The 18319-nt window shown below is 40.4% G+C and overlaps 1 protein-coding gene across 1 annotated transcript in view; it reads left to right on the top strand.

Annotated features, from left to right (window-relative positions):
• Window positions 1-16460, top strand: part of IPO7 (importin 7) — a 39389-nt gene extending 22929 nt beyond the window's left edge. Inside the window, exons 14-25 of the mRNA XM_081918234.1 lie at window positions 146-311; window positions 1349-1509; window positions 2306-2434; window positions 6410-6476; window positions 6569-6694; window positions 6848-6945; window positions 9837-9932; window positions 10433-10653; window positions 10920-11125; window positions 11771-11977; window positions 13753-13869; window positions 14375-16460. Of these exons, the coding sequence (XP_081774360.1) occupies window positions 146-311; window positions 1349-1509; window positions 2306-2434; window positions 6410-6476; window positions 6569-6694; window positions 6848-6945; window positions 9837-9932; window positions 10433-10653; window positions 10920-11125; window positions 11771-11977; window positions 13753-13869; window positions 14375-14472 (1692 nt within the window). The 3' untranslated portion in view covers window positions 14473-16460. The remainder of the gene's footprint in view (window positions 1-145; window positions 312-1348; window positions 1510-2305; window positions 2435-6409; window positions 6477-6568; window positions 6695-6847; window positions 6946-9836; window positions 9933-10432; window positions 10654-10919; window positions 11126-11770; window positions 11978-13752; window positions 13870-14374) is intronic.
• Window positions 16461-18319: the final 1859 nt, after the last annotated feature.

The following is an 18319-nucleotide window of genomic DNA, read 5'->3' as shown; positions in this document are numbered from 1 at the left end:
CAAACTCTCATACATGTCTATCTAAAGGGGAAATAAACATTTCAGTGTGATTCTCACATTTCTGTCTTGCATTCGTGCTTTTCCCAACTGTTGTGTGGGATAGGTATGTCCATCATTACCTAAAATTGCATATCATCTTCTCCAGGCTTGCTGGGTGCTTCACTATTTCTGTGAAGTAAAGTTTAAAAGTGACCAGAATCTGCAGACAGCCCTTGAACTGACAAGAAGATGCCTAATTGATGACAGAGAGATGCCTGTGAAGGTGGAAGCTGCCATAGCACTGCAGGTTTTGATTAGTAATCAAGAGAGAGGTGCTTTTTCCTACCCTTTGACCTATCAAGTAACCTTACAGTGTTGTCTAGGAGTGGCAACCTTTTTTATTTGGAGGGCTGGATTTCCTTGGGGCACCATCCCAGGAGAGTGGGGTTGCGGCCAGTGGTGTGTGGGGCCACCCCACTATCTCCCTCTGCATTTCTGTGCTCTTTCTGCCTCCCCTTCTCCCTCTTCCCTGTGCAGCAATTAGTCTTAAGTAAAAAGCTCCCAATAGTGACAATGAAGGCCTCCCCCCCCCCCCAAGCCTAAGTTTTCTGTGGTTGGGAGGGGATTTCTCAAGGAGGTTGCAGCTGAAGAGAAAAACCTCCACATGTGCTTCAATTCCCCCTGAAAACTTCTTCTCAACACTCCACAGCGAATAGGCTTCAAAAAAAATACTTTCACTGGCAGCTTTTTTCCTAAATCTAACAGCTTCACTGGGATTGGGGGTTGCACACCAGATCGAACGGCAGGTGCACGATTCAGACTGAAGGAGCCTTTTGGATTCTCTCCTTGGAGGCTGAGGCATCTTATTGCTGGGGAAGTAATATTCCTAGAGTAACATCCATAATAAGAATAGGGTAGTGGGTGGCAGCGGCACATGGTCCAGGATTGGCAATCTGTTTTCCATATCAAGAAACTGAGCACAACTGAACCAGAACAGGGAGGGGGGAAAGCGTGGGGGAAGTGGTAGTGGTGTTTTGCAGATTACAATTTGTATATACATTTGAAAAGATGATTGAAAGCTACATTCATGCCAAGAAGCTAAGCATTACTTGAAATGGCCTTTATCACAGTGTGGCTTTGTAAAAGAATGCCTAAAGCAGGGGTGGCCAACTTGGTGCCTTCCAGATGTTGTTGGGGCTACAGGTGACATAATTCCTGACCTTTGGCCCCATTGGCTGGAGACTGATGGGAGTGGTGGTTGAACAACAGCTGGAGGGCACCACATTGACTACCTCTTGTTTAAAGTACTTGCTGTTTTCCTGTAAATTACAGTAAAGTAATCTGTTCTCCTGCTTCTTCTTTTTTGCAGCTAAGGAATATATTACCCCATTCATTAGACCTGTAATGCAGGCTCTTCTTCATATTATTCGAGAGACTGAGAATGATGATCTTACCAATGTGATTCAGAAAATGATCTGTGAATATAGTGAAGAGGTTACTCCTATAGCCGTAGAAATGACCCAGCATTTGGTAAGTCTCACTATTTTACCATGTGCATCGCCTGTATAGTATGCTGGCTGCTGTTTTAATATCTTGATGTTGTGCTAGTGTAGACAGTCAATTACATATTCTAACCTTGTTAGTTTGCTGCCAAAGGTAGTGTGTTGGTGGTAGCAAAACATAGACAAGAAATAATATTTTTTATTAAAGCATAATAGAGAAGATTTAATTATACATATTTGGGATGCTCTGAATTTTTCAAAGAAAAATGACTTAGTTAATACCACAAAAATCCCAAATACTGTAGCGTTGTTGGGCTATTTTAAAGATTTGGGGTTGGAGCCAGGGTTACAAGAAGCAGAAGTCTGCTCTTGGGACTCTCTGCTGGCGGGCAGGAGGAGGTAATATTTGCCATTTTCTCCTTTCCCTGGAAAGCTGCTCCAGGGGGATAAAGCTTGGGAAGTGGTGCTGGGGCCTTTGGGTAGAAAGCAAAAATCTCCTACCCTCCTCCTCTATTTAGCAGTCCCCACCCCACGCCCTGCAACCGCTTAGCTTAAACTTTTAAAACTTTTTAAAAAGTTTTTTACATTTTTATCAGTATGCATCCCTGATTAATTGTATTTTTTAAAAAAGTATTTTATTTAAGTAAGCCCAAATTATGCATCAGGGTTGAGTTCTTCCCCACCCCACCCTGATACAAAGTCGTATTTGATAATGTTCTTTTGTAAACAGTCCTGAAAATGTTGTTTGTTACACTATGATTCTTTAGTCTGCTGTTGAGCTTCCTATTAACTCTTAACTGAGATTTTATTCTTTCTCTTTGTAGGCAATGACTTTTAACCAGGTGATTCAGACAGGGCCAGATGAAGAAGGCAGTGATGATAAAGCAGTAACAGCAATGGGCATCTTGAATACCATTGATACGCTCCTCAGTGTTGTTGAAGATCACAAAGAGGTAAGAAATTTATTTTGCTTGTATCCAGGAAAAGCTGCAAAATAGCCTTGTTTTAAGAGGGTTGGTAGGAAGCCAGCATCAGTATTTAAATTCTGTGAACCTATTTTTATTGGAAATACATTACTGTTTTGTTGTTAACCTTTGTTAAACAGTAAAAACAAACTCTAGTCCTGACTGAGTTTTACAAAACTGCTTTGCACTTTTATACAAATGATTTTTGAAGAAAGATAGAGGTCACAAGACAAACACCTGCTATTCTAAGTACCTCAGCGCTTTGCATATTCCAGAGGGAATCAATACTTAGTAGAATTCATTTTTGTGAGAAACTATGTGTGGGCCTGCTGTGCTTTAAAAATAGACCCAAAGTTAAAAACCTGACCTGTATTTATGATATGAAACAAGTATATTTTCATACCTTTCTTAATATGATTCTGCTCCTAGCAATGGTGAAAGGCTGAAAGCTTTTAAGGCAGAGATGGGGAACTTCAACTCCCTGAACACTGGCCATGCTGGCTGGGGCTGATGAGAGTTGTAATCCAACATCAGGAGGGTCATAGGGTCTGATCCCTGCTGGGAACATTCACTTTGGTGTCATCCATAGAACAGATAACAATACTTCACAGCCCTCTCTCTGGTTCATGGGATTTCATAGGAATACAAGAGAGCCTTGCTGGATCAAAACTGATCTGTATAGTCTAGTTGGCAGCCAAATGCCTTCAAGAAGCATAGAATCACAGCAAAAAGCAATTGTATGTCCCCAGTATCTGGTGTTCAGGGGTACCATGCTTCTGAAAATGAAGGTTCCATTGAACTTCCTATTCTTTTAGACCGGAGTAGTCCAACTTTTCCTACCAAGTGGGCTGCAAGAGTACTTCAGCATGGAACCCATGGGACGCACGTTGCCCTGTTGGCCATGGGGGCGGGGAGAGAGGTCAAAATTTGACACACAAACCCAGTCCTCATGCTACCTTTCCAAAAGTGGCTAAGTGAGTCGCTGGGCTTTAGGAAGGAGGTGCAAGGCTCTGGCAGGGTCCTAGAGCCCTCCTACCTCCTTCCCAAAGCTGTGAAAGGACTAAGTAGGCTTTGGGAAGGAGGTGGGAGGACTCTAGGACCCCGTTAGAGCTCTCAGTCCTCCTTCCCAAAGCCCAGTGCCTTGCTTACCTGGCTTTAGGAAGGCAGTGTGAAGGCTGCGTGGGGTGTGTGTGCCATTGTTGCCGAGGGCCACCAAAAAGGCCTCAAGGGTCGCATACACCCCTTGGGCTATGTGTTGGACTGCCCTGTTTTAGCTAGTTACTGATCTGTAAGAGGACCCATCTTTGAATCCTATGACTGATAATTTTACTCAGAAAACTAGCTTGTTATATGTAAAAATAGCAAAGGGAGCTTTGTTAAGCTTGTTGGCTGTGCTTTTGTGCTAGTGGACAGTCTGTTTTTTTGTCTTGTTCCTTCTCCTTTGAATTTTATCTTAATGCTTTGTTACTGAAGCTTCCTCACAAACTATCCCTATAATTAATTAATTAATTAATTAATTAATCCATCCATCCATCCAGCTCCCTCCATCCCTATTGTAGCTAATTAGGATATGACCCTAGGTTCAGAAAGGGGTTCCTGGCTAGCTTGCAGCTCCAAAGTTATTCAGCCATGCCAGATGACACAGCAGGTATGAACAAGACAGGAGTACAATTAAGAGCCGATTTAAAGACTGACTTTGCAGAATTTCTATCATGCTGTTCCAGCTCCAAAGAAAAGCTCCAGGCAGTTCATATCAACATAAAAACAAAGCTGTGAAAATAAACCAGAAAGCTAGATATATAGTTATCTCCCGCTTGGACTACTGCAACGCGCTCTACGTGGGGCTACCTTTGAAGGTGACTCGGAAACTACAACTAATCCAGAATGCGGCAGCTAGACTGGTGACTGGGGGCAGCCGCCGAGACCACATAACACCGGTCTTGAAAGACCTACATTGGCTCCCAGTACGTTTCCGAGCACAATTCAAAGTGCTGGTGTTGACCTTTAAAGCCCTAAACGGCCTCGGCCCAGTATACCTGAAGGAGCGTCTCCACCCCCATCGTTCTGCCCGGACGCTGAGGTCCAGCGCCGAGGGCCTTCTGGCGGTTCCCTCATTACGAGAAGCAAAGCTACAGGGAACCAGGCAGAGGGCCTTCTCGGTAGTGGCACCCGCCTTGTGGAACGCCCTCCAATCAGATGTCAAAGTGATAAATAACTACCTTACTTTCAGAAGACATCTTAAGGCAGCCCTGTTCAGGAAAGTTTTTAATCTGTGATATTTTAGTGTATTTCTGGTTTTTGTGGAAGCCGCCCAGAGTGGCTGGGGAAACCCAGCCAGATGGGCGGGGTACAAATAATAAATTATTATTATTATTATTATTATTATATAAAAAGCAGTGGGTAAAACAATCAAATAGTAGAAAGCCAGAAATAATTAAAATGCTTGTAACAAATTAATTAAACAGCAAAGTATTCAGTTGTAAAGGAGGGAAACACATGAATCTCCCAGGCTCTCCATTTCATGGCACACAGCCATGTTGACTAGAATCCTTCCTCCCTTTTCCTATTGTGTTGTGACTTTTTAGATTGCAAGTCTGATCTTTGTAAGCTGCTCTGGGAACCTCTGTTGGCTGAAGAGCAGGTTCAAAATGTTTCAGATATATAAATAAACAATAGATAGGTGGTGACACTGCAATATCTAATTTCTCTGCCTGCCTTGTATTTGAGACCAGTGGCTTCAGAGTCGTCATGTGTGCTTTAGGACATATGAACCTAGCAAATGTGTTCAGTGAAATGGATGAGAACTTTGTTGAACAACCTTCTCTGTGACAGAGATAAGAAGGCAATATTCTTAACCCTTTAGTACTCAAACATCTATTAAAGACATAAATTTGATCAGAACTTCACTCTTTTTGTTCTGATGCTTATGAAACAGTCCTAGTATTAAACACTTCAAATAATGGCAGTGACCACCTTTGTAAATGTGCTTTGCCTCTGATTGTGCTTTTTGAAACAGGCCACCCACCCAAGTAATTTGTGGTTGTGTGTTTTATTTAAAACTTACCCTTTTTTCGCTAAATAATTTTCATTAATTCTCAATTACAGAAATCCAGTATATGCCACATTGTATCAATACCAGATTACTCCGCACATTTCTCATTAACATTAAAAAATAACACATTTTTACTCCTCCCCCCCCAAAAAAATCCCCAGACTTCCTTCCACCCCCTCTTCTGGTTCTTTAAATAAACCAAATCATCTTACATTCCAGGTCCCTTTACCCAATTTCCCAACTACTAAACAATTAAACTTGTGATATACTGCACAGATATTTGAAACATTCAAACCGCTTTATACATTACACATCTGTGCTTACAGACTATTTCCCCTTTAAAAATTATCCTTATTGTTGCTTTTTGCAAGCGTTTAATCCATGTCTGCTGATGTCCCTATTTATTTGCAACCGCTGGCCCCTAAATAAAAACCATTTCCCAGACTGTTACCCATTCTTTTTTCTTACTTTGGCATATTTAAATCTCCTCCGGAAGATGCTTCCCATTAGAACAATTCCCAATTTCAGCCCTCCTTCCAAATTTTTCTCTGTCTCCAAGGTTGTGATTTCACTCAAATTTCTCTATTTCCTGTCTGTACTCATATTTAAGGCTCCTCAAGAAGCTGCTACCAATTAGGACCATTTCCAATATTTAAAACTTATCCTAATCTAAGGTTCAGGGAAAGTTTCAGCTATTCTGTATCGATCCTATGGCTTACTAGCCAAGTTAGACAAAAGCAGCAAAGATAAGGTCCTATTAGAAACCTTGTCCACCCACCCTCATAATTTATAATCCCATCTAATTTATAGTTTTCCTGTACTCTTCTTCTGAAGACCCAAATTCGTCCTCCAATACTTAACACAAGCAATTTATGGCATTGACCATGTTTCCTTTAAACCATTCCTTTCAGATTACCCAGCAGTTGGAAGGTATCTGTTTGCAAGTAATAGGAACAGTGTTACAACAGCATGTTCTGGGTAAGAGGTCTCCCCACCCTTCAGCTATTACTTTGCATGTGGTGCACTGATTGGATCAAGCCAAGGTTCATGACATCTTTTTCCTGTTCCAGAATTCTATGAGGAAATCTTCTCCTTGGCTCACAGTCTGACTTGTCAGCAGGTCTCAGCACAGATGTGGCAGCTTTTGCCTCTGGTCTTTGAAGTATTCCAACAGGACGGCTTTGACTACTTTACAGGTGAACTTCCTTGTTAGGTCTGTCTTCCTTCATTGAGCATAGGCAGGCCACTGCAGAACTGAATGATAAGGATACCTTTTTGTACCTTGCAGCTTTTCATATTGACCAAGAGAACACATAAATAACAACTGTTGATTAATCTTTTTAATGCAGATATGATGCCACTGTTGCATAATTATGTAACTGTTGATACCGATACACTCCTGTCTGATACAAAATACCTAGAAATGATCTACAGTATGTGCAAAAAGGTAAGTAACTCACTAATCCTATCATTGTAGCTAAACTTATACCATTGGAGTGCTTTGATCTGCAGAACTGGCACTGCTACAGGTGCCAAAAAATATTTATTCCACATTTGTGAGAAATCATTCATTTCATTTGGAGCTTCTTGCCCATTGACATAAGGCAAGTGCCTTTGCCTTTGAGAGCTAGCGTGGTGTAGTGGTTAAGAGTGGTAGACTCGTAATCTGGGGAACCGGGTTCGCGTCTCCGCTCCTCCACATGCAGCTGCTGGGTGACCTTGGGCCAGTCACACTTCTCTGAAGTCTCTCAGCCCCACTCACCTCACAGAGTGTTTGTTGTGGGGGAGGAAGGGAAAGGAGACTGTTAGCCACTTTGAGACTCCTTCAGGAAGTGATAAGGCTGGATATCAAATCCAAACTACTACTACTACTACTACTACTACTACTACTACTACTACTACTCTTCTTCTTCTTCTTCTTCTTCTTCTTCTTCTTCTTCTTCTTCTTCTTCTTCTTCTTCTTCTTCTTCTTCTTCTTCTTCTGTGTTCTTTTCAGTGCTTGTTTAAATCATTGTTTAGACAAACCTATCCAGGCACCTTTCTTTTGAAAGTTTTTTAATACCTGTCTTTCACTAGGGTGTGTTTGGAATTTTAATGTTTTGTTTACTTTTGTAAACCACTTAGATGTTTTATTACACATAAGCAGTAGATAAATTTTGCTGAATAAATAAATCCTGTAGATATCCCTTATGCAGTATAGATGTAGGAAAGAAAGACTTGTGCCTTTCCAGCAACAAGGTCCAGCAACTCTACACAGACCTAGATAAGCTAAATTATTGGGACCTCTGGAATTGCATGTCCATTTTGCTTAAAAAATACATGGTGGATCCAACTATACAGAGAGTCAGTAGACCAGGGGTGGGGAACCAGAAGCCTTCCAGATATTGTTGGACAACTCCCATCAGCTCCAGCCATCATAGCCAATGGTCAGATATGATGGGAGTAGTAGCTGAGCACCATATGAAGTGCCACACGTTTCCTAATCCTGTATTAGTCCATAACCTCTTCTGAAAGCTTCCATGCGTGTAACCATGCAGTAACCAGTCATACAGTTGTATCACTCTTCCCCTGAAGTGGATTAAAATGGCTACAATCATGTGTGTGCATAGTTTCTAATCTGTGCCTAGTAATACAGTCCAATTGTGTTTTGCATTTAGACTGTGTTGCTCACATACAGCATTGTGGCCAAAGAGCAACTTGAGATCATAGTACTGGTGCAGTGTTGTCGAAAGACAAGCTTACCACTGACCAGCCTCCAAACTCTCAAACATGGAGATTGAATGTGGGCTGGACTCATACTAAGTGTAATTTAAACACATCTCTTTGTATTCAGGCTTCGGCTTACTACTGTGTGGTATAGTGGTTGGTTTTTTATCATAACCTTGCCTTCAAAGGCAGGTTATTAAAAAGTGGTGGATGATTTTAGTTGGATTAAACATGAACACACCAGTTTCCATTACAGCTGTTTTTGTACATGACCTCACAGTGATTTTGCAGCTGAGCTGAACTGGAAAATTATTCATGCTGTGGCTGACTACAGACATCCCAGTGCCTTCTGAATTTCACTCTGTTAAACAGATTATTAGAGCGGCTAGGTCTAAAACCTGTGATTCCTTGCTAAAATGGGGCAGGTATCTGTCCCCACCCTGCTCCCAAGTTTCAGGGAACTTCAGTGGAAAAGAAGGATTGAAATGTATGCACTTATATGCATGCAAAGGAGGCTCCTTGAATTGTGCCCTACATATCTATATACACTATTTTAAAACGGGGACTCCCAATTTTAATGCAAACATCAAAAATGAGCTCTTACGTATATACTGCCTTTCATTTAACTTGGTATTGGTGCTGTCAGTTTTACTGGTACTAATAATGTATTTTCACACTAAGGCATATTCTTACACATTAACATGCACACAGCTGCTTGCTTCTGTGTAGAAGAATCTCCAGAATGGGGCAACATTCCTGGGTGCTAGATGATTCAGTTTTTCCTTCCCCTTCCACAGTCGGGCACAAAATGCTATGTCTGTCTGAAATCTGGAAGAAGAATCTGTATATACAAGCCTGTTTCTTCACCTGGATCACCAGTGCTGGATTAGGCTTGCATTTTGTGTAGCTTTGTGCTCATTTCAGTTGGCAAAACGTTTTCTATTTCCACTGAAATACACAGCAAATTATGTTGGTGAGAGGGACAGAAACACTCACATGTCATTAAGTTTTGTGATATGATAATTACTGACAAATGTTTACCTAAGTTACAGTTGAATGTATAAAAACGGTCAGTCACATTCAGCTCCTTTACTGGCTAACCTAACCAGGAATTCAGTTTTGTGGATGTAAAATAATATTCCCTAGGTGAAATCCAACACTGCTGTTCTACTTGTAGAACAGCTTTTGATCTTGCAGAGGTACCCACCATAACAGAGAAGAGGAAACAGTCTTTACCAGTTTCCTCCTGTAGTCCCCCACCACCACCCTCCACAGTGGTCTGGAGGGGCCCCCAATCCTCTGGAACAGATTTTTTTGGAAGTTATAGAAGGTAGCAGCAGGAAGGAGAAATCAGTGAAAATGCCCTCCACTTACATTAGCAGATATCAGCACTGGCTGAATCAAAGCCAATTCTGCAAATGGAACAGTAGTATTGGGATTTCAGCCAGTAACTTCTTTACGCAATTAATATTTTTTTCATATGGTTCTGATACACAGTGCAGCCTGCCTGTGCAGATGGGAGGTAGAATGACTGAGAGTTTCCTTAACAATTTTGTTCCTTTGAAAATATAAAGAATAAATGCTACTAAATATCCAGTACTGAAACTGATGGGGTATAATTGTATTTCTTAGGTCCTTACAGGTGTGGCAGGAGAAGATGCAGAATGTCATGCAGCAAAACTGTTAGAGGTGATCATTCTACAGTGTAAAGGTCGTGGCATTGATCAGGTAAGTGGAATGGACTTTCGACTGCCAAAAATATATGATAGCTGCAACTCTCTAGAGAAGACACAGTCACCTACCCTTTTCATGTTTAATCAAAAGTGATGTGCTGGGCTTTGGGAAGCAGGCCTGAGGTCTCTAACAGGGTTCTAGGGTCCCCCCACTTCCTTCCCAAAACCTAGTTTGTGCTTTCCCAGCTTTGAGGAGGAGGTGGGGGCTCTTGGATCCTGCCAAAGCCTTGCATCCCCTTCCTAAAGCCTGGTGCCTCGCTTAGCCAGCTTTGGGAAGGTAACACAAGGGCTGGGAGGTGTCAAATTTTGGGCTTGCTCCCCACCCCTGGTGTCAAGACAGTGTGCAGCCCATGAGTTCTGCATCAAAGTACTCTGGTGGCCCACTTAGTATGAAAAGTTGAGCCGCCCTGAGTTAAAAGATGCATCTGTTTGGGGTTATTAATGAATGTAAAAATCGGGTTATTACTGAATGTTGTCACTATAAATCTTTTGCAGTGTATACCTTTATTTGTGGAAGCTGCTTTAGAGCGGTTGACCAGAGAAGTTAAAACAAGCGAACTGCGAACGATGTGCCTCCAGGTTGCCATAGCTGCTCTGTATTACAATCCTCATCTACTTCTGAATACTTTGGAAAATCTACGCTTCCCTAATAATGTGGAGCCCGTTACAAATCACTTCATTACACAGTGGCTTAATGATGTGGACTGTTTCTTGGGGTAAGTTTGTGTCTTGGGGGTCACAGTTCTGATGCACGGTGCTCTGAAATTGTGTGCACTCAGTGCATGTCTCATCCACCTTTTCATATGGCTTCTGCAGGGCTACATCTATTGGGGATAAGTGAAAAGAAGCTTTATTGTACATTTAAGACCTATTTGCTCTTGCACTTCTCTAAATTAAGGTCTCCATTGGGTTGTATACTACTTGCCTTCTTTTTCCTAAAGCTGAAAAATAATGTAATATGAAATTTCCTTTTGCATTTCAGGCTTCATGACAGAAAAATGTGTGTCCTAGGCTTGTGTGCACTTATTGATCTGGAACAAATACCACAGGTTTTAAATCAGGTTTCGGGCCAAATCCTGCCAGCTTTCATCCTTTTATTTAATGGCTTGAAAAGAGCATATGCTTGCCATGCTGAGCATGAAAATGATAGTGATGATGATGATGAAGCAGAAGATGACGAGGAAGCAGGTAAAGCATTGACCCCTCTGGTAGCAGTTCACCAATATTTATCATGTTCTGGTGACAGCTTCTCAATGAACTTTCAATCCTGGTACGTCTGTCTTTCGATTTTCCTGTTCTTGCTTTTACCTCCTTGCTTTATTCATTCTCTTCCAAATAGGATTCAGATGTTTGTATCTTGGCCTGTCATTTCCTTCTTTTTCACCTAGTGTTTTGTTTCCTATGTTACACACTATATTTGCTATGGTCACTCATTTAGTGTTTCCTCTGCTTTAGCCTTGTATTATGAACACTTTTAATATCAGACCAAGTAGCTTAGTTTTTCGTGCCAAGTATCTTTACTTTTCAGTTTGCTTTTTGAAAAGCAAACCTAATCAGACTTCACTGTTGCTTCATTGCTCTTCACTTTGTCCAATTTTTGTATTTTTTCTTTTATGTCTCTGTGTTGGGCTTTTATTTCTCATTTCAAACTATAGTGCAAACTGAGAAAGTTTTCATCTAAGGCATTGTAAATGCATCGAATTTTCTCAGATAAAAGCAAAACAGAATCCTAGAGCCTAGCCCTGTGGAATTGTTATGAAGTACAAATATTACATAAATTAATGGAGAAAAGTACACTGCTGTTTTTTATCCTTGAGCCATATCTTCTTACAGAGGAACTTGGGAGTGATGAAGATGATATTGATGAAGATGGACAGGAATATTTAGAGATTCTGGCAAAGCAGGCTGGAGAAGATGGCGATGATGAAGATTGGGAAGAAGATGATGCTGAAGAGACTGCTTTGGAGGGATATTCAACCATTATTGATGATGAAGATAATCCTGTTGATGAATATCAGATATTTAAAGCAATTTTTCAGAGTAAGTCCAACTACTGTTTATCTTGCATACCAAACTGGTATTCTCTTTTTTGCGTGGGAGGGGACTCCCATTGGAATTGGGAAATGGGGTAGCAATTAGGCGTGCAATTAGAGTTCAGGGAGGAATATGATTTAAAACTGCAGCTGAGGTATTCCACCACACACCAAGCATGATATGGGTTAAGTTTGAAAGTGGGCAGGTTTTTTTTGGTCTGTGAGTGAAGAAATCTTACTTTTCATGTTGTGGCACATCCTTGAATGTGTCTGTACCTCAGTGTGGTTCGGTTACCTCAGTGAAGCAACCTAAGGTTGTCGAGGATGGTTAACATTCTGCTTTTTTGTTATGTTGTACTCCTCATGGAGCCCATTTTGTGACTGGTGTCCCCAACATCCTCTCAAAATTCAAAATGTACCCACTAATCCGAAAAGGTTGGCAACCCCTGTCCTATATCCCTTCCCAATTATTGAGGTGTTTGCAGGAGTCACTGTTAGTGATCTCTTATGACTCAGTTGCATGGCCAGTTTCCATCAGGAGCTGTGTGTTCAGTGTTGTGGGCCCAATCTATGGAACTCCCAATTAGCTGGGATCAGACATTCCGCTCTATGTTGAACTTGTGGTGCTTGGTGGAGACTTTCTTTTATTTTAGCAGGCATTTTAAGTGAGCTTTGTGATCATATGGCTCCTTTTAACTGATTTTATGATATATGCTATGCCCCTGTTGTACCCCACTTAGAAATTGTGGTTTATAGATATTAAAACAATTGTATTAAAATAAATAAAAGGGTGAAACTAATATTTAAATTTGAATCAAAATGACTGCAAATATCTTAAACTTTTGTAACACCTAGATACATTTCTCATTATGTGTAGGAATTAAACTAATGTTTAAAAATTGTTCCTGACCATTAAAAGAGTTCCTGACCTTTAAAAGCATGTCATCGTGTTCCCTGTTACGTGCTCTAACTGAACTGAAGGTCTGGCTACAATGAGTCTTACATAATCTACTTTAGGCACTAAAAATCATAGACATCACACGTTGTAGAGTTGTAAGGGAATTTACCTTTTTGTTACATTTTCAAGTCTCCATGGGCTTACATAATGGGTGGTATCAGTGAAATAATATTGATCCAAACTGGGTTTTGTATGTGTTACAAAAACTGTTGACCCTTTTCCTTAATTGGTATTTCAGTTAACTCCATTGCAATTTGTTTTAATAGTATACTTTTATCTGTATGTTGGGCTAATACAATTATTGAGATTCCATCTGCTCCTTTCTTCCTCTCAGAATGTTAATTTGCCATGTAATTCTAATAACGATACAGTGGTACCTCGGTTTTTGAACTTAATCCGTTCCAGAGGTCTGTTCTTAATCCGAAACCGTTCTTAAACGGAGGCGCGCTTTCCCTAATGAGGCCTCCCGCCGCCTGTGCCCTTCCACTGTTCGGATTCTGTTCTTAGACCGAGATAAAGTTCGCAAACCAGGACACTACTTCCGGTTTTGTGGAGTTCTTAAACCAAATAGTTCATAAACACAGCTGCTCTTACACCAAGGTACCACTGTACTTCCATTTTAGTGGAATGTGGAGTATTTTGGAAAGAACTAGGTCAGTAATTGGTATAGAGGGAAATATTTGGACTTGAGAGAAAGTATTACCAGAAGCCTGGGTAGTGGCGGAGTGAGAAGCTTTGCAGAGCAAAGAAATCATTACCTTGCTGAACTCTTAGCCTATCTTTAGTCTGTCTGTTAAATGTCTACATGTCTCTTTGTTCTGTAGCAATTCAGAATCGTAACCCTGTTTGGTACCAAGCATTGACACGTGGTCTTAATGAAGAACAAAGAAAACAGTTACAGGATGTAGCAACTTTAGCAGATCAGCGAAGAGCAGCCCATGGTATGCATATTTTCACTATGTTTGATATCATCCGTTACTATTAAGTGCTTGCTATAGTATTAGCATTTTATTAAGGGACCTAAAAGTTCTCTGTCTCAGCCTGTTCTAAGGAAAAAGTGGACCTGCTTGTAGGGGACAAGCTTTGCGTTGATCTTGCAGCTTATTGAAGTACCAGTTCTTGAAACGGAAATTTCTGGGCTTGATGCCACCTAATTGACCGTTGATTTTTCTTGGAAGTTACATATGCATGTGTATGTGTTTTCTAGCAATTCAGATGGAGAAAGGGCATGGCTATGGACCTGCCTGTCTTCCAAGTGTCTGATATTTCATGTCCTAGTATTCTGCTTGAAATTGACTTTGTCTCTGAAGATATTTGAAAATATAATTTCTTATTTAAAAAATGGAAGCCCTTCATTGCATGAATGTGCACATCAAGAGCTTGAGAAAGCTGTGACAAGACATGGATTGTGACTTTCAGATAATTATATTTTTCTCTCCCTTTCAGAATCCAAAATGATTGAAAAGCATGGTGGATACAAATTCAATGCTCCAGTTGTGCCAAGTTCATTCAATTTTGGTGGTCCAGCCCCAGGAATGAATTGAATTATCACTACTTTTCCTCCTACTGTGTGATTGTAGTGAAGAGCTTGTGTTCCTCCCAATAGTGGTTCCAGAACTGGTTCATGTTATCTACAGCTCACTCTAAATGAATTGGTAGATTGAACATTTAAAAAAGAAAAGCCAACCCAGGAAAGTGGGACTTGATCATGCAACCGAATACTGGAAAGGTTTTATGAAGATAGGAAGAACCTGACACTTGAGCTTCAAATGACACGCTGTGGAAATCAGAAATCAAGAGGTAATGTCATGAAGACAGCTTCCTTTCTATGAAGAAAAAAAGGCATTGGCTGCAGGACTGTTGGAAAGGTCTCATTTATAGTACACAAGCTAGAAGGCCAATTTAATTTTTACACCTGTGGGACTATGAGTATTTGCCCAATCTTTTCCCCTTACCCCTTCTCCTGCTGGGTATCTATTCTTTTAATGTACATAAAGGTAATTGGATAGCCTTACTTAACACTTCATCATTTCCATTTATCAAGATTGTTCATATGTAGAATATCGGACACTTATTGTAGCACTACATAACTGATTAAATCTGTAAATGATTTAGCATTTTCATATTGAAACAAGCCTGCTAGCCTATGTACAAAAATAGCAAAATGTTTGTTTATAAAAAAAGGGATGTTCTGGGGAAAAATTTCAAGTTATTTAAAACTAGCAGTTTTGTACCTGGTGACTTTGTGGTGCAGTCACCACTGGTTGTGACTTGAATTTGGTTATGTACAAAAGGGGTTAGTGGTATTTCATTGCTGCTAAAAAAGAAAAAAAATGGCAACACCCTCTGTGTCCTTTGTTTTTTCTTAAAGCTGTCAATGTACAAGTGGAAATTTGGATACAGAAACCTTCATGTTTTAAAGTGCTGAGAGGGGAGTTCATTTTCTCAGCAGCATGTGAAATCTGACATGAAGATTTGCTCTTACAGGAGTGTATTTTGAAGTGTGGTGGTGAACATCTACATATGCAATCTATTAAAAAAAGTAATTTGGCTAACTTGGGTTGGATCTGATTGAAGTTTATTCCCATATTTGGGAATATTATTATTCTCATCCTTTTGCTCCTTTTCTAGGACCTGGGTAGAGGTTTTAACATCTCTATTCTGTCTCTTGTTTTCATACCCACCCCACCCTGGCCTTGTGATGTCCAAAAGCAGACATTCTTTCATTTGCCTGATCCAGCTATATCAGTGGCTTGGTTCATATCCCAGCTTACTGTACCAAGATATTTTGCCTGAGCACATAACCCTTTCACGTAAGCTGTGATTAAAGCAGGGAGACTCTAACTGGGGTTTCTCTTTATATCTGAACTGAGAAATGGTGGTTACAGTTTCAGAATAAGCCAGGATCACGAACAGTGTTTGAGATTGGCTTGTTTGATGGATAACTATGGCTAATCAGAGACTTCCTGGTTTAGTTGTGGCTTGCACAAAGGGGCTGCATGCTTGGGCAAAAAGATTTGCTCATATTCTAGCTTATAAAGCTAAGGTATGATCATGTGAACATGGCCTTACAGTTACCAAGTCTCATTTTTGAAGCTACAATTTGTTCTCCCTTGCCTCCAGGTGGTATATTAGTTAGTATATTAACTAGAAAGGTAACAAAGTCCTCCCTACTGGGACCACTATTAAAATGATTCAGTGAAAAAGCCAACATCAAAATGATGTGTTTGGCCTGGCTTAGGGCCCATCTATAAAACACATATATAAAATCTTAAATGCTGAGGTTCTTGATCTTGCCTTGAGATCACTGGTGTCAAATATTTTAAGTAAAATGTTTTACCCCTCCTGGCTGTTTTTTTTATTCAATGTCATCTGCTGTTACAATTGATGCTGAACAAGCTACCTTAATTTAAGTGTAAACCTCCAGAACTTTAAAGGCAGGTTGAAAAATGATCTGATTTATATCTATAAAATGAAACTGAAATGAACATATATATTATGATATTCAAAAATGCAGTCTTCGGAAAAACAATTTGTGTGATGCGTGTTTGTTTTGTATGTATCTATTTTGGGGGGTGCTTGGAATGTAAGGGTTCCTAACAGAATACCTACCTCTCACTTGTCTCAAGCCAGACGAAGGGCTTTCCCTTTTCACTCATGGGTTCATTCTTGACTTTGGTCTTCAATGTGGATTTGATTAAGGCAGGCTTATGTAGCATCCAAATTGCTTGAGAGAGGACGATCTTCCATCTATCTTTTTATTCAGGTTCTGGTCAGACTAGCATAATAAAGTTGGATTCCTGAACCTGTCCTGTAGACATTTCATTGCCATTCTGTCTTTTGAGCTTTTTAAAATTTCATGTCCTGCGGATTTTCTTTCTTTCTTTTTTGTAGCGGGTACAACTTTGCAAATGCTTTGTTCTCATTTTGACATCTCTGGTAAGGTTCTGGTATTTAGAGAACTGGGCCCCTTGGGTTGCTGTAATAAGACTTTTCCTCCTTGGACTTAGCACCACAGCTCCTAACAGCAAACAATTGCAGCACAAACTTGTTGAGTAGGGTTAATGTGGTTTGTTAATTGGACTGAATTCCCATCAGCCACAGCCAGCATGGCCAATGGACTCTGCCCCTATGGAAGCTGAATGCTACCCAATCGGCTACCCTAATATATTTATACAAATCCCATATAGTGTGTGGTAGCTTAGTTTACATTGCAGAGCTAAGTAACTTAGGGAGGCTTGTAATACTTATAAAACTCAGGGTCATCCAATTAAGTTGAATGGTGGACCTGAAGATAGACAAAAGTTGGCACTACTTCACACAGCATGCAAGTAAAACTGCCATTTGTTGCAGAAGATTGATGCCCAGCAACTTGGAGAGCTTTAAAAAGATTAGACAACTCATGGGGAAGGTCTCAATGGCTACTAGCCACAATGTTTGTATTACCTCCAATAGCAGACAGCCATTTGCTTCTGAATACAGTGGTACCTCGGTTTATGTTTACGGACTATTCGGTTTACAAACTCAACAAAACCAGTAGTAGTTTCCCGGTTTGCGAACTTTACCTCTGTCTAAGAATGGTGGAAGGGCACCGGTGGTGGGAGGCCTCATTACGGAAAGCATGCCTCGGTTTAAGAATGGTTTCGGTTTAAGCGCAGACTTCCGGAATGGATTAAGTTTGTAAACTGAGATACCACTGTGCTGGTTGCTGCGAATCATCAGTGCACTTATGCCATTTGTGGCCTTCCCATAGGCTCCTAGTTGGCCACTACAATAACAAAAAAACAGTAAAAACAAAAAAAAATCCTTCCAGTAGCACCTTAAAGACCAACTAAGTTAGTTCTTGGTATGAGCTTCAGATGCACAAGTGTATCTGAAGAAGTGTGCATGCACACGAAAGCTCATACCAAGAACTAACTTAGTTGGTCTTTAAGGTGCTACTGGAAGGAATTTTTTTTGTTTTGACTATGGCAGACCAACACGGCTACCTATCTGTAAAAAAAAAAAACAGTAAGTCTGATCTGATCCAGCAAGGCTGATGTTCATATGCTTAGGGCTAGGTATGTCCTTCATGACGACCCTAGGCAGCTTTTCGGCATGGGGAGAAAAACTTGGGGAGCAAAATTCTGCTGTTTGACACATATGGATATAAAAAGGTGTTAATACTCTCAAAGGTATGTGTCTGAACTCATGCCTGTCCAGCACTTGTGTATTCATACATACACTATCAAATAAGTTTGGGATCTTTTGCTGGAGTTATAACATGCCTCCATTTACGAATATGTGTTTTACCCTTAACGTTATGCCCACAAAAAGTTCTTACACCAAAGGAATAAAGAAAGCTTGTTTTATTATATGAAATAAGTGTTCTTGAGACAGAGGGACGCCAAT

Source organism: Podarcis melisellensis (genome assembly GCF_964234715.1).
Source record: "Podarcis melisellensis genome assembly, chromosome: 1".
Taxonomy (NCBI): Eukaryota; Metazoa; Chordata; class Lepidosauria; order Squamata; family Lacertidae; genus Podarcis; species Podarcis melisellensis.
The sequence above is the reverse complement of the archived record's forward strand: the minus strand, read 5'-3'. Positions and strand labels throughout refer to the sequence as shown.